General features: G+C 41.2%; 1 protein-coding gene across 6 annotated transcripts in view; it reads right to left on the reverse strand.

Annotated features, from left to right (window-relative positions):
- Positions 1–15,634, reverse strand: part of ACAP2 (ArfGAP with coiled-coil, ankyrin repeat and PH domains 2) — a 143,896-nt gene extending 128,262 nt beyond the window's left edge. For all 6 annotated transcript variants that reach the window (XM_070243487.1, XM_023623537.2, XM_070243484.1 and 3 more), the window contains exon 1: positions 15,153–15,634. In XM_070243487.1, the coding sequence (XP_070099588.1) occupies positions 15,153–15,205 (53 nt within the window). In that variant the 5' untranslated portion in view covers positions 15,206–15,634. The remainder of the gene's footprint in view (positions 1–15,152) is intronic.
- Positions 15,635–15,706: the final 72 nt, after the last annotated feature.

Genomic DNA, 15,706 nt, shown 5'->3' on the forward strand with positions numbered 1-15,706 from the left:
GGAAAAACTGACCATATTTCAATAAAGAATCCTGACTTATTTCAGGGAAAAATTACTATAAGATTATAATCAAGTCAATTCCTTCTATGAGAATTTCTTCATCTTTGAAATAGGAATAGTGATGTATTACCCAAATCTTTATAGAGGTTTAATTCACATTGCTTCTCATCTGTCTACTCCACATCTTTCTAAATAAAATTCAATGGAAAGACACTTCATGTAATCTCTAATACACATACATATTTCCTCACAGAAGTTTTCTTCTATGACCTCTAGGTTCACTTATCCTTTGCACTGACGTCATTTCAGACGTAAAGCTTTAAAGCACCGTGCCCTCATTTGGGGGGTTATTTGTTTCTCGTCTTCTTCTCTTGCTCACTCTACCTTTTTAAATACTCTAAACATAAAATCCATATATGGCCCTTTTTCTAAAACCTTTACTACTCTCCTTCTACAAAGTTGTTTGTCTGTCTATTTTCACTGTTTCATCATCCACAACATAGATGATTTTCATATTTACAAGTAACATGCCTAATCCTTCCTGCATTCTAAATGCTTCCAACCAATGGTTTATTCCCACAAGGGAAAGCCAGTACTTTAATTAATCATCCAAGCTTCTCTTCAAGGATACAAGAGAAAGGGGAATTAGCATTATTAAGTGGGTACTCCCTACCTACTTCCGTGAAAGGCATTTTGAATTCCCACTAATGCAGTATCATTCTCATTCATTGAGACTAAGAAAAAGTAAGAAATCTGCCCAAGGTCTCAACTGGCAAGTGAAAAAGACAGAAGTCAAACAGGTAATCTGTCACCAGAGCCCACATACTTTGTCAAATTCACTACCCTAAAGAGTGTTCTCCAGTATACATTGTGCTTTGCCTATCAACAGCACAGACACTTCTAGTTAACATCACAGATTGAATACACACATTTATCTCCATTTTCTCCAAAAATCCAATTAAAATGACCAAAAAAAGGAAAAAAATTGCTAATCCACAGGACAAAAAACAGAAGCAATAACAGTAGCAACACAATTCTGGAAACTGAAAAGCAAATAAAAGAACAGTAATTCACTTAGACCAGAGAAAGCCAAAACCTAAGTCTTCGAAGTGCACTGGTGAAGCCAACTTGAAGCAAGAAGATTCATAACACAGAATCCCAAGATGGTTAGAGGCATGAAGACGTCATATGTATCAAAATGCAGGGATGGGGGGGAACAGGAGGATTGGTTGAAATCTTATATGTACAGAAAGCAATTAGACTGCTCAGGTCTTACTCTACTCCTCCATCTCAACATAACCACAGCTCCCCACCCTGACAAAAGATGGCAGCTTTATTTTCTGTAAGGTTTTAATGATATTAAAGCTGAGTACCTGAGGGTTACTGTAAATATTCAATAAGAACATGATCACCATTCATTTAACCTTGTTCCCAACACAAAGATGAAAAAAAGTTAATCTTCTTAATTTGCTGTTTTCGTCTTTAACCTGAGGGGTGACTCAAGGGTCACAAGGATTTATGAGCTTGTTTTGCAGAAGAAAAAGAATGCCTTTAAGGAAGTTACAACTACCAGACAACCAGCCCCCAGCTGCCACTAGGGCCAAGAAGTCTGGTTGTCCAAGGGCTTATCTGGAGTAAAAGAAATGCAGACTTCCCCTTTGTTTCTCCAAAATTCCACCCCCAAGCCCCTTAGCTCTATAAAGACCCCCACTTTCTTCTCTTTTTAAGGGAGATTTGAGAGAACCTATCCCCTTGCCTTCTCGTTTTGGCCAATTCAAATAAACCTTTCTCCATCTCTAAGCACTGGTGTCTTAGTGATTGGCTTATTGTGCATCTGGCACACGAACTTGAGATTTAGGGGAGCAGCCTCAATTTCAAAAATACTGAGTAAAAGTCAGTGTAAACTTCCCAATGAGAGAGAAACTCCAGTGAGAGCTCCCTATCCCACAGCCCTTCTCCAACCCCCCTCCCTAGTTCAGCTCCTTGAAAGCAAACACATAGGCTATATCTACCAGGCAGAAGAGAGCTCTTTAAGGACATCTGTCAGGTAAACGAGAAGAAACCTAAAGATACATTTGGAAGTGGCCCCAATGAAACTACTACCCTGTAGTGAAACCTATCAGTCAACAAGTCATAAGAAAGCAGACCATATTTCCAATTTTCCAATAACCTTTTAAGTGCCTCATTCTTCGATGTGAACAGAGAGACAAGGATCAACAGAAACATTTAAGGAAAACTTCTAAAAGAAAATCAGAGACGAAAACAACAACAAAAACACAATTTAAGAGGAAAGAGAGATAATTCAAAGAGAAAAAAATTTTAAACTATGATTAATTTCTTCAGATGTTTAAGAAAAGCCCTTAAACAATGAGTTGATATTAAAAAGGAATATCCACAGAGTAAGAAAGAACTTGCAGAAACTAGGGTTAGAAAATAAATTGGACATATCACCCAGAAAATAGAACAAAAAACACAAAAAGTTTAAAAAAGAATGCACCTTTTCAAGGGAGTAATGGAAAGTGTGGTCTGCCAAAACAAGTAAAGAGAAAAGACAATACGAAAACCAAGAAAAAGCAAATCCAATATAGGAAAGACGGAGGGAATTCCCATAGCGAAAGTAAAGAGAATCAGGAGAATGAAAGGACAACCCGCAGACTGGGAGAAAATATTTGGAAAACACCTATCTGATAAAGGACTCTTATTCATAATATACAAACTCTTAAAACTCAACAATGAGAAAAACAACTAAATTAAACAATGGGCCAAAGATCTTAACAGACACCTTGCCAAAGAACATATACAGAGGGTGAATAAGCATATGAAAAGATGTTCCACATCATATGACAGAGAAATGCAAATTAAAACAACGAGATACCACTACACACCTAGTAGAATGACCAAAATCCAGAATACTAACAACACAAAACGCCGGTGAAAAGGTGAAGCAACAGGAACACTCTTTTTTTTTTCCAGGAACTCTCCTTCATTGCTGGTGGGAATGCAGAACGGTACAGCTTGGTACACTTTGGAAGACAGTTTGGGAGTTTCTTACAAAACTAAACATACTTTTATCATACAATCCAGCAATTCTGCTGATTGGTATTTACCCAAATGAGTTGAAAATTTATGTCCACACAAAAACCTGCACACAGATGTATATAGCAATTTTCTTCATAATTGCCAAAACGTGGAAGCAACCAAGATGCCCTTGAGTAGGTGAATGGATAAACTGTGGTCCATCCAGACAAAGGAATATTAATCAGTGCTGAAAAGAAATGAACTGTCAAGTCATGAAAAGGTGTGAAGAACCTTAAATGTATATTACTAAGTCAAAGAAGTCAATCTGAAAAACTACATACTGTATGACTCCAATTATATGACATTCTGAAAAAGGCAAAACTATGAAGACAGCACACAGATCGGTGGCTGGGGCATGGGGGTTGGGAGGAGAATAGGTGGAGCACAGAGGATTTTCAGAGCAGTAAAACTACTATGTAAGATACTATAGTGGTGAGTACATGTCATCCTACATTTGTATAGATCAATAAAATGTACAAACACCAAAAGTGAAACCTAATGCAACCCATGGACTCTGGGTGATAACGATGTGTCAATGTAGGTTTACGGATTCTAAGAAATGTACCACTCTGGTGGGGGATGTTGATAATGGGGTAGGGGGTACAGTCATGTGCCACATAATGATGTTTCAGTCAAGGACGAGCTGCATAAACAGTGGTCCCTTAAGATTAGTACCAGATAGCCTAAATGTGTAGTAGGCTATACAATACAGGTTTGTGTAAGTATACTCTATCAATGATGAAAGGGCCTAATGACTCATTTCTCAGAACATGTCCCCATTGTTAGGCAACGAATGACTGTATGTGAGAAATCTCTGTATGTTCCTCTCAGTTTTGCTGTGAACCTAAAACTCCTCTAAAAAATAAAGTCTATTAAAAAAAAGTAACAGTCACAAAACATGTGTCTGAGATACATATTCATGTATCCAGAATACATAAAGAACTTCAATTAAAAAATAAAAAGACGGGGGCCAGCCAGGTGGCACAGCAGTTAAGCTCGCACGTTCCACTCTGGTGGCCAGGGTTTGCCAGTTTAGATCCCGGCTGCAGACCTACGTGCCACTTATCAAGCCATGCTGTGGCAGGCATCCCACATATAAAGTAGAGGAAGATGGGCAGGATAGTAGCTCAGGGCCAATCTTCTTCAGCAAAAAGAGGAGGATTGGTGGCAGATGTTAGGTCAGGGCTAATCTTCCTCAAAAAAATAAAAAATAAAAAGACAACCCATGTTTTTTAATGGACAAAAGATTTGAACAGACATTTCACAAAGAAGATATTCAAATGTCTAATAAGTCTTCAAAAAGTACTCAACATCATTAGTTAACAGGAAAATTAAAAACAAAATCACACTGAAGACTTCTGGATCGGCATGTAAGGAGTTTACAAGTCACCACTCCATCCTAACAAGTAAAAAGCTGAACAAACAGAAAAATCAACAACTCTTCTTAGTCCAGCAGAGAAGTCAGGTCACAGGGCAAACTGCTGCCCCAAAAAGTGGAGAGACAGGCAGGCAGGTACAGAGAATGACAACTTACTGAGTAGAAACCTCTACTGGAACCAGTGCCAAGGTAGGAAAACCTAAACTACAGCTGAAAAACTTCATGAAGCTCAGTGTGGACAAGTCTGAGACTTAAAAACTCCAAGGGGATTCAGAATGGGTGACCCCAAAACTCTGTGAGTTTTATCTCTAGGAGCTCTCCCAGGTCCTCATAGTGACTATGCAGAAAAATCCCCTCATGCTCTGGCAGGGGAAGGAAAAAAGTAACCATTTGGAAATACCTCAGATCATTATGTTTTTTTAACAAGGGCTGCCATGAGGATAAACTATTTTAGCAGAGTCTAACTCCTGGGGTTTTACCAGAGCCTGAACTACCTGGGGTAAGGGAAATACCCAACTCTACTGGGCTCTAGCTTTCCATATGGGGGAAGAAAAACACCTAACTCCAGCCCCTTCTAGCCATCTTGTCCCACCTAATGGGGGAAAAGAAACAGTGAAAAGCACTGATCAAGTCCAGTCCAGGTACACAGGCTCATCAAAAGACCGAGACCAAACCATAAGATTACGGAACACTTCCCCTCCCTCTACATCTTACTGTCACATTACAAAAGGCCTATTTACACAGTTCCTTTTAGCCAACGTATCATGTCCACCTTTCAACAAAAATTACAATGCATATTAAAAGACAAAAAACACAATTTGAAGAGACCAAATGACCATCAGAACCAGAGTCAGATATGGTATGAAACTATACCTAGGTATAAGATATTCGAACTTCAGAACACTGAAGATAAAGAAAAATCTTGAAAGAAGCCACAGGAAAAAAAACACCTTACCCATAGAGAAGCAAAGATAAGAATTACATCCACTTCTCCTCAGGAACCATGCAAGCAAGAAGAGAACAGAGTGACATAGTTAAAGTATTGAGAAAAAAAAATAATTGCAAACCTAGAATTCTGTACCCTGTGAAATGATGCTTCAGAGGCAAAATGGCATTTTCAAAAGTCAAGGAGAAATAAAGACTTTCTCAAACAAAAATTGAGGGAATATATTGCCAGTAGACCTGCCTTGCAAGAAATGTTAAAAGAATTTCTTCCGGGACTAGCCTGTGGCTGAGCAGTTAAGTTCGCGTGCTTCACTTTGGCGGCCCAGGGTTTCACTGGTTCAGATCCTGGGTGCGGACATGGCACCGCTCGTCAGGCCATGCTCAGGCGGCATCCCACATGCCACAACTAGAAGGACCCACAACTAAAATATACAACCATGTACTGGGGGAATTGGGGAGAAAAAGAAAAAAAAAAAGAATTTCTTCAAAGAGAAGGAAAATTATATGTCAGAAACTCATATCTACATAAAGGAAGATTATTGGAATGAATAAGTTAAGGTAACATAAAACCTTTAATTTTTCTTATTCTTAATTGATCTAAGAAGATAACAGTTTGCTCAAAATAAAATAGTAACAATGGATTTGACGATGCATACTTACGTGTGTATATATACATAAATATATATGTATACATACACAATTGTCCTCCAGCATCCACAGGGGATTGGTTCCAGGATGTTGCAGATACCAAAAGCCCAGGATGCTCAAGTCCCTCATATAAAATGGCATAGTATTTGCATATAACCATATAACATCCTCCCATATATTTTAAGTCATCTCTAGATTACTTATAATACCCAATGCAATGTAAATGCTATGTAAATAATTGTTACACTGTATTGTTTGGGGAATAACGACAAGAAAAAAAAGTCTGTATGTGTTCAGTAAAGACACAACCATAGTACGTCTTTCCATTTGTGGTTGGTTGAATCTGTGGATGCAGAGTCCATGGATACAGAGGACTGACTGTACACACACACTTATGTATGCTTATGTATAAATAAAATGAATGACAGCAATGATACAAAGGACAGGAAGGAGGAATTAGACATTTGTCAAAACCCAGAGAACATACAACACCAAGACTGAACCCTAATGTAAACTGTGGACTTTGGGTAATGATGTGGCAATGCAGACTCATCAATTTTAAGAGTACACCACTGTCGTGCAGGATGTCCATAGTCAAAGAGGTTGTGCATGAGTGGGGACAGCGCTTAGATGTGAATTCTCTGTACTTTCCCCTCAATCTTGCTGTGAACCTAAAACAGCTCTAAAAAATAAAGTTTATTAATGAAAACACACACACTCTGAGATCACTGCACACCTACACATGAGTAAAATTAAAAAGCGACATCAGTGGGGCCAGCCCAGTGGCGCAGCGGTTAAGTTCCCACACTCTGCTTCGGCAGTCTGGGGTTCACAGGCTCAGATCCCAGCTGCGGACCTTCGCATCGCTGGGCAAGCCACGCTGTGGCAGGCGTCCCACATATAAAGTGGAGGAAGATGGGCAGGGATGTTAGCTCAGGGCCAGTCTTCCTCAGCAAAAAGAGGAGTGGCAGTGGATGTTAGCTCAGGGCTAATCTTCCTCAAAAAAAAAGTTAAATCATCAAATGTTAGTGAGGATGAGGAACAACAGGAACTCTCAAATACTGGTACAAATAAGTGGTACAATCACTTTGGAATAACATGTGGCAGTTTCTTATAAAAGTAAACATATATCAAAATCTCAACACAGCAAAATCCTAGGTATTTATCTTTTTTTTTTTTTTTGAGTAAGATCAGCCCTGAGCTAACTATCCAATCCTCCTCTTTTTGCTGAGGAAGACTGGCCCTGAGCTAACATCCATGCCCATCTTCCTCTACTTTATATGTGGGACGCCTACCTCAGCATGGCTTTTTGCCAAGCAGTGCCATGTCCCCACCCAGGATCCGAACCGGCAAACCCCGGGCCTCCAAGAAGCAGAACGTGTGCACTTAACCTCTGCGCCACCGGACCGGCCCCAATATTTATCTTAAGGAAATGAAAACCTATGACTATAGCAAAGGGAGTTGTGCAAGAATATTCATAACAACTTTATTAACAATAGCCAAACAATGGAAACCATCTAAATGTCCACCAATAGAAGAATGGCAAACAAATTATGGTAATTCATACAAAGGCATACTATACAGCACAAAGAATGAACTACTGATACAGAGAACATGGGTGAATCTCATAGACAAAATGCTGAGCAAAAGTAACAAAAAGCTGAGAATAATAATTTGTATACAAAAAACTGCATCATTCTATTTATAATATTCTCCAATAGGCAAAACCAATCTAAGGTTTTAAAACAATCAGAACAGTGGTTGTTCATTCTGGTAGGGGGAGCATCCTGGGGAAATGGAAATATTCTACATGGTGAGAGAAGTGTGGGTAACACACAAGTACAGAACTGTGCATTTCAAGGCATGTAAATTTTACCTCAAAAAAAAGAACTAAATAATAATAATAATGGGGAGAGATAGAAGTGAGGAGAAATATAGATGAAATAAGAATGGCAGAACGGTGAAATTTGTTGAAGCTGGGTAATGAAGTTTCATTTATATGTTGTTTAATTTGTGCATATTTGAAATTTTCCACAGGAATAAAAAAAAGGTTTTTTATACCAAGTCTGTCCCCTTTTTTTTGAAGACTGGCCCTGAGCTAACATCTGTTGCCAATCTTCCCTTTTGTTTTTTCCTTCTCCCTCCTCCCCAAGGCCCCAGTACATAGTTGTATATCCCACTTGCAGGTCATTCTAGTTCCTCCATGTGGGATGCTGCCACAGCATGGCCTGATGTGCGGTGTGCAGGTCCGTGTCCAGGATCCAAACCCACAAAGCCCGGGCAGCCAAAGCGGAGCGGCAACCTTGACCAATGAGCCACAAGGCAGGCCTCCAAAAAGAGTTTTTTTAAGTGCAGCCGACCCAGAGAACAACTAGTCCAAGTTGGAGAGGAAGATGAGATGAAAACAGGTCCAAAATAGTCCATACATGACTGCCAAATAAAATTCTCTGATGATTTTTTCCTTCCTAGATGATCTACAGGGATCTCTGATCTACAGTGAGAGTCTCAGGAAACAAATTCACTCTCAAGGGAAGACAGACAGTCCTCTGAAATGACAAAGGACACAAAATAAACCCCAAATAAACTATGAAGACTAATGGATACTTAGAAATGATCACCACTTTTTCCTGATGTGATAATGGTATGTGGTTATGTATTTTTTAAGGCTTTGTTTTCAGAGACGCATATGTAAGTACTGATGGAATTACACACTGAGATGTGCTTCAAAATCACATAAGGACATGGGGAAGGTGGTGGTAAAGGTCACTACGCATTGAAAATGTTAATGCAAGGTGAAGGATACCCATAGGAGCTCAATAATATTTTCTATTCTATTTTTTGCCTTTGATTATAAATTTTATACTTCAAATCTTTTTTAATAACAGCTTTATTGAGATATAATTCACATAAAATTCAACATTTTAAAGTATACAATTGAGTGGGTTTTAGTATATTCAGAGTTGTACAACCATCACTACTATATAACTCCAGAAAATTCCCATCACTCCAAAAAGAAACTCCATATCCGTTAGTACTCATTCCCCATTTCCCCTCCTTCTAACCCCTGGAAACTGCTAATCTATATCCTATCTCTATGGATTTACCTATTGTATGATTCCATTTCTGTGAAATGCACAGAATATGTGGCCTTTGTGTTTGGCTTATTTCATTCAGCATAGTGTTTTCAAGGTTCATGCACATTGTAGCATGTATCAGTACTTCACCCCTCTTTAATGAGGAATTCCATGGCATGGTCATTCAATATTTTTTAATCCATTTATCCATTCATGGACATTTGATTTTTCTACTTTTTAGTGATGAATAATGCTCCTATAAACATTCATGTACAAGTTTCTATGTGGACATATTATTATCAATTCTCTGGGGTACATACCTAGGTGGATAATGGCTAGGACATGTGGTAAGTCTATGTTTAACTTTTTAGGAACTGCCTAATGGCTGCAACATTTTACATTCCCATGAGCAATGTATGAGAGTTCCAACATCTCCACATCTCAACACTTGTTATTGTCTGTCTTTTCAAGTAGAGCCATCCTAGTGGGTATGATGCGTATCTCATGGTGGTTTTTACTTTCATTTATCTGATTGCTGAGTAATAATGCTGAGCATCTTTCAGGTGCTTACTGACCATTTGTAAGTCTTCTTTGGAAAAATGTTTATTCAAATCCTTTGCCAATTTTTTAACTGGCTTATTCGCACTTTTATTGTTGAGTTGTAGAGTTCTTTATATTCTCTGGATAGACATTCCTTACCAGATATGATTTGCAAAGATTTTCTGCCATGCTGAGGGTTGTCTTTTCACATTCTTGACATACCCTTTGAAGTCCAAGTTTTAAGTTTTGATGAAATCCACTTTATCAATTTTCTCTTTGATTGCTTGTACATTAGGCATCGTATCTAAGAAATCACTGCCTAATTCAAGGTCACAAAAATTTACTCCTATGTTTTCTTCTAAGAATTTTATAGCTTTCGCTTTTACATTTAGGTCTATGATCCATTCTGAGTTAATTTTTGCAAGTGGTGTATGGGTCCAACTTCATTCTTTTGCATCTTGATTCAGATCCAGCTGGAATTTTGATAGGGATTGTTATTTAGTCTTTAGATCAATTTGGGGAGTATTGTCATCTTAACAATACTAATTAAACTTTTGAAAAAAACAATAAAAAGGAAAAATTTATCCCACCAGAAATCATAACAGACTATATAGTATTGTAACTAAATATTAATGGTATTTAGAGGAGAATAGACAGATACACTAGTGAAAAGTAGAATCCAGGGGAAAAAAAACATGTATGCATGTATGTATGTATATGTGTGTGTAATTTTAAATCAATGGGGAAAGGATGGATTATTCAAAAAAAGTGTTAGGACAAGTGGCTTCCATTAGGAAGAAATTAAAATTAGATTATCTCCCACACTCAAAACTAAAATCCAGGTGCATTATATGAAACTAAAAATTACTACAAAATGTTGGAAAAATATCCCACAATAATGGGATAGAGGAGACTGTTCTAGGCAATACACCAAAGCCACATTTTAAATTTCTGTACGATAAAAGACAACATACACAAACAATGCAAGTTTAATTAATGCAATTAAAGCCTTGGAGAGAGAGAGAGAAAGAGTAAAAGAGGGAATTCACTTCCAGTTCCACCATTTGAAAGTTCACCATTAAGAAAGTCAATTTAACTTCTCAAAATATCCAGTTTGGGATTTTTTTTAACGTGTTAAAAATGAGGATAATAATTCTTACCTCACAACATATTTTAACATTAAATGAGAGAGTAGGTATAAAAGCATCTAGCATGAAGTCTGGTGCATTATAAAAAGCTTGTTCTTCCTTATGTCAACTTAAGTTGATATTACATTAAATGAAGAATTAGAAGCTGCGGGGCTGGCCCTGTGGCCGAGTGGTTAAGGTCACGCGCTCCGCTGCAGGCGGCCCAGTGTTTCGTTGGTTCGAATCCTGGGCGCGGACATGGCACTGCTCATCAAACCGCTGAGGCAGCATCCCACATGCCATAACTAGACGGACCCACAATGAAGAATATACAACTATGTACCAGGGGTGGGGTGGGGGGGCTTTGGGGAGAAAAAGGAAAAAAATAAAATCTTTAAATTAAAAAAAAAAGAATTAGAAGCTGCAATGAAGAATAGCAGGATTCCTATATTGTGGTTCACGATAAAACTACATTATAATTCCATTCTACCACTTCTGAGATAAAAACATATTTCCCCTCATCCCTTGCCCACTATGTTTTACATGTATAAAATGCCAGTTGTGGGGCTGGCCCCGTGGCCGAGTGGTTAAGTTCGCGCTCCACTGCAGGCGGCCCAGTGTTTCGTTGGTTCGAATCCTGGGCGCGGACATGGCACTGCTCATCAAACCACGCTGAGGCGGCGTCCCACATACCTCAACTAGAAAGACCCACAACGAAGAATATACAACTATGTACTGGGGGGGGGGGGGGGGGAAGAAAAAGGAAAAAATAAAATCTTTAAAAATAAAAAAGTGCCAGTTGTTAGTACCTGTTCTAAAGATGGAAGGCAAAGTACAAAGCAGCCAGGATTGATACCACCTTAACAGCAAAACATAACCAACATATATATGTATATAGTTACATTTTATTCCAATGGCTTTCACCCTTTAAAACTTTTTGCCCCAAAACGCTTTTCAAGGATTTTTAAGTTACTGAACAAGGATCACATCTGAAATAAAATCTACCAACAAAAAACCTTCAGAATGGTGCATAACAAACATTGTTAAGGATAAAAAATAATTGTATTGGATAAAGCCTGAAGTGTCTGAAGGCTTACTAATGCTAACATTTTTTATATTTGAGCATTGGTCAGAGCAAAAATCTTTCACAATTCAGAAAGCACTGATTAATTCAACTTTTTGTTTCAAACAAAATGTCCACTTCTTGAGTGAAGCATAACACAATTTTTACTAAAATTGTATAAAATTTTAAACAGCAGCTACATATACAATTTACGGCCCAAACAAGTTCAAACTCCTCCAATAAATGTTAGTCAAAATGGCAAAATTCCCACTTTAAAAAAGTACACTTAGACGCATTTACTTTCTAGCAGATTTTTGGATGAACAAGATTTTGACCTTTAGATTGGTTTTTAAAAAACTAAAAAGAGAACCCAAAATTATACAATGAAATGTGCCTTCCAATCTAAAAACAAACACAAACAAAGAAACAACAAGTTCATTGGAATGTAAAAGTAACCACCAGCTTTATTCAAATTACTAAAGACAATGTTGCAACTGCAAGATCCTTCCCCCCCCCCCCCCCCCCAGCTTTCAACCAGTCCCCAGTCATGTTTTATCAGTTTAACAGGAAATTAATGATTAAAGTTCAGCACTGGTGAAATTTTTCTTCACCAAGACCTGCCTTTTGCATTAATTCTACAGCACTCAAGGCAGTTACATCCACGTGGCTGACTTTAATACCACAAGATTCATTTGTGAAAGAAAAGAAAAATAGTAATTAGTCTAAAAACAGCACAATAGATCAGGACACTAAAAGGCATAAACAGTGCAGCTGCCTTGCTCTCAAAAGAAAAAAAAAAGAAGCCCAGCTCTCACAAATCTATTTTGATAGGAAAGTTTCAATATACCATTCGTTAACATGCACAATACTCTTAAAAGCCAAGTTTCTCTTATATATAAAGCATGTGAAGAAAAAGACTTCTGAAATATTCTTTTCAAATGCTATAGAAACCTACAAAGTAATAGGGTTATAGAAAAACTGTAAAAATTAGGAATGTAAGGGGCCAGCCCAGTAGTGTAGTGCTGAAGTTCTCGAGCTCCACTTCAGTGGCCCAGGGTTCATAGGCTCGGATCCCTGAGCAGATCTAGCACTGCTGGTCAAGCCATGCTGTGGTGGCAACCCACATAAAATAGAGGAAGACTGGCACAGATGTTAGCTCAGCAACAATCTTCCTCAAGCAAAAAGAGGAAGATTGGCAACAGATGTTAGCTCAGGGACAATATTCCTCACACACACACACACACAAAAAATTAGGAATGTAAATGATGAGACTTTTATTCCTTGGCATTCTTTGCTCTACTGCAAATCTAATCTAGTGCCAAAAATGTATGCAAGATATTGGAGCTCTTTGAATCTTGGTTTTTCTTCCCAATCTGCAGCCCATAATAGTTGGAATATTGGAAACAACTCTTGAAAATCTCTAATATCTTAATTAAAATAGAACAGGTATTATATTCAAGTTTAACAAAAGTTCAGTATCATACTCCATATAACTCAATCAGTATCCTTTTCTTATTTTATATTCAATGATTCCTTTATTTCAAAAACAAAGATATCACATGGTTTGTGACCAACATCAGTGGCTGGAAGCATTTCCAAACCACTTCTTTCAACTTGTTTTCTAAAAAAGTCAAACTTAAAATGTGAAACAAACTGAGCACAAAGCCACATTCTCTAGGAGAAAAATGCCGTGATTAACTCACTAAAACATAAATAGCTGAGTCATATTAATAAAAATTTCACAAAAAGCAGAACTTTCAAAGGTACGTTTTAAAAATTACTTCAATTGCACATGGTCCTGGAATTTAACCTGCGAACTATCCTAGACAATCCATTTGTGTCTCCTGCCAGTCCTTCAATTACACTCAGAGCATAAAAGTTTCAAAAACTAATACCAACAATAGCAATCAAACCAAGTGCAGCTTTTCACAAGCAAGGACGCTAAGCTCCAAATAAAATTAACACCAAAAACAAACCCACAAAAAACCCAAAAGTCAAAACCAAAAAACGATCTTAAATTTTCTCTTAAAAGTAGGAGTTCCTTAACTTTACAATATTTCTCTTTGCTTTTCACTGGAAAGAGAATGGGAAATCAAATTAACAGTGATGAGGATGAGAACAGTGAGTTCTCAGGCGGAGGATGCATGAATTTACAACCCAGGCTTGGCACAGAGATCAGCGGGCACACACACACCAATGCTCTAGGGAAGCGTTCAAGAAATGTCACTACTAACGGAAGTTTTAAGGCCTTATTTTCTTAACGCCTAAGGACAGCCTTGTAAATGCACTGTAAAACGCAACCTAGCACAGCTCCATTCTCCAAAACAATTCAAGAGTTTCCTACGATGCGCGAAACGGAAAGAGCATGCACTCCGGGCACCCTCAGGACCGCCGCCTCCCACTCGGGAGGGAGGGCGGGCCCATGTGAATCTGAGTGCCAGCACGTCAGTTTATGTGACAGATCCACTGGGAGCATCCGACTGCGATCCAGGGCCCTCCCGGGCCGACGCTGCTGGAAGAGGAACACAAATGCAGTCTTCAGGGCCCTCCTACTTCCGTTCTCAAGACAGAAATGCACTGTTGCTCCTCGTCCTCGCCCCTCGACCCAGCACCTCTCGACGGCGGGGCCCCCTTCAAAGAGCTCAGGCGCAAGAGAAAAGCAGATCTCCCGGACCGGGGTCGACGGAAGGTGGCGGGTCACTGCACTCCCGCCCCCGGCCCCCGGGCACATCCACCGCCAGCGCCCACCCGAGCCCCCTCCGGCAGGGGGGACACGCAAGCGGCAGTAAGCGCCGTCCCACTTCGCCCCCACTCCCCCTCCCCGGGGTAAGGGGAGCGGAAAGGCGCAAAGAGGAACTAAGTGAACTGCGCGAGGGGGGCCCGCGGGCTCCCTGGAGGAGGGGGTGGGGTGGGGGTGGAAACCCAGCAGGAGCGGAAGGAAGGGGAAAGGATGAGCTGCGAGAGGAAGGGCCGAGCGCGCGCGCCCGCAGAGGGCACCAGTCCTCGGGGACGCGGCTGCACCCCGGTTCCTCGGAGCGCGGCGCTCCGCCCCGGGCACAGGGCGGGGAGGGGGGATGAGGAGGCGACGTCCCCCTCCCGGCCCAGCCTCGCCCCTCAGGAGGGGTGGCCGGGGCTGCAGTGCCCTCGCGGTCGGGAGGGCGGCATCGGCCGCTCGCCCCGTCGAAGGCGCGGGCTGCGGGGCCCCGCGCGCGTCCCGCGGGCCGGCTCTCACGCCCCCACCGCCGGGGGAGGCAGCTCTGGGGGATGCCGGCCCGGCGCCAGGCGGCCACGCCGGTTACCTGAAGCGGGGCGAGTCCTTCAGACACTCCTCGAAATCCACCGTCATCTTCATCGTGCCTCTGCCTCGCCTCGCAGGCGGCGCTGGAAGGGCCGAGGGAGCCGCGGGAGCGGCCGCGCTGGGGACCCAGACGGCTACGGCGGCCGCACTGCCGCGACTAGGGCCGCGCGGAGCTGCAGGAGGCGCCTCGCCCGCTGGTCATAGCAGCCGCGAAGACGGCGGCAACAGCTACGGCTCGTCAGGCCCCAGTCCGGCCCCTCTTCCTCCCGCCCCCAGTAGAGCGCCGGCCTCAGGGAAACGGCCCGGGAGTGACAGGCTCAGCCAGCCAGCCACGAACCCGGCGGCTAATGGGCGGGGCTTCCGGCAGCACCGCCTGCGGGCGCTCCGGCAACGCGCCTGAGCGACGGCAGCCCGAGCCAATGAGCAGCGCGACCGTGGGTGCCTCCTTGCCCCCGGCGTCCCCGAGGGCCAACCGGGATGCGCGAGCGTCGTTAGGCGGGACGCACCGGTTGCTGGGAGGCCGGCCGCTGAGGCTCCTTGGGAAGGAAGTCACGT

Source organism: Equus caballus, chromosome 19 (assembly GCF_041296265.1).
Source record: "Equus caballus isolate H_3958 breed thoroughbred chromosome 19, TB-T2T, whole genome shotgun sequence".
NCBI lineage: Eukaryota > Metazoa > Chordata > Mammalia > Perissodactyla > Equidae > Equus > Equus caballus.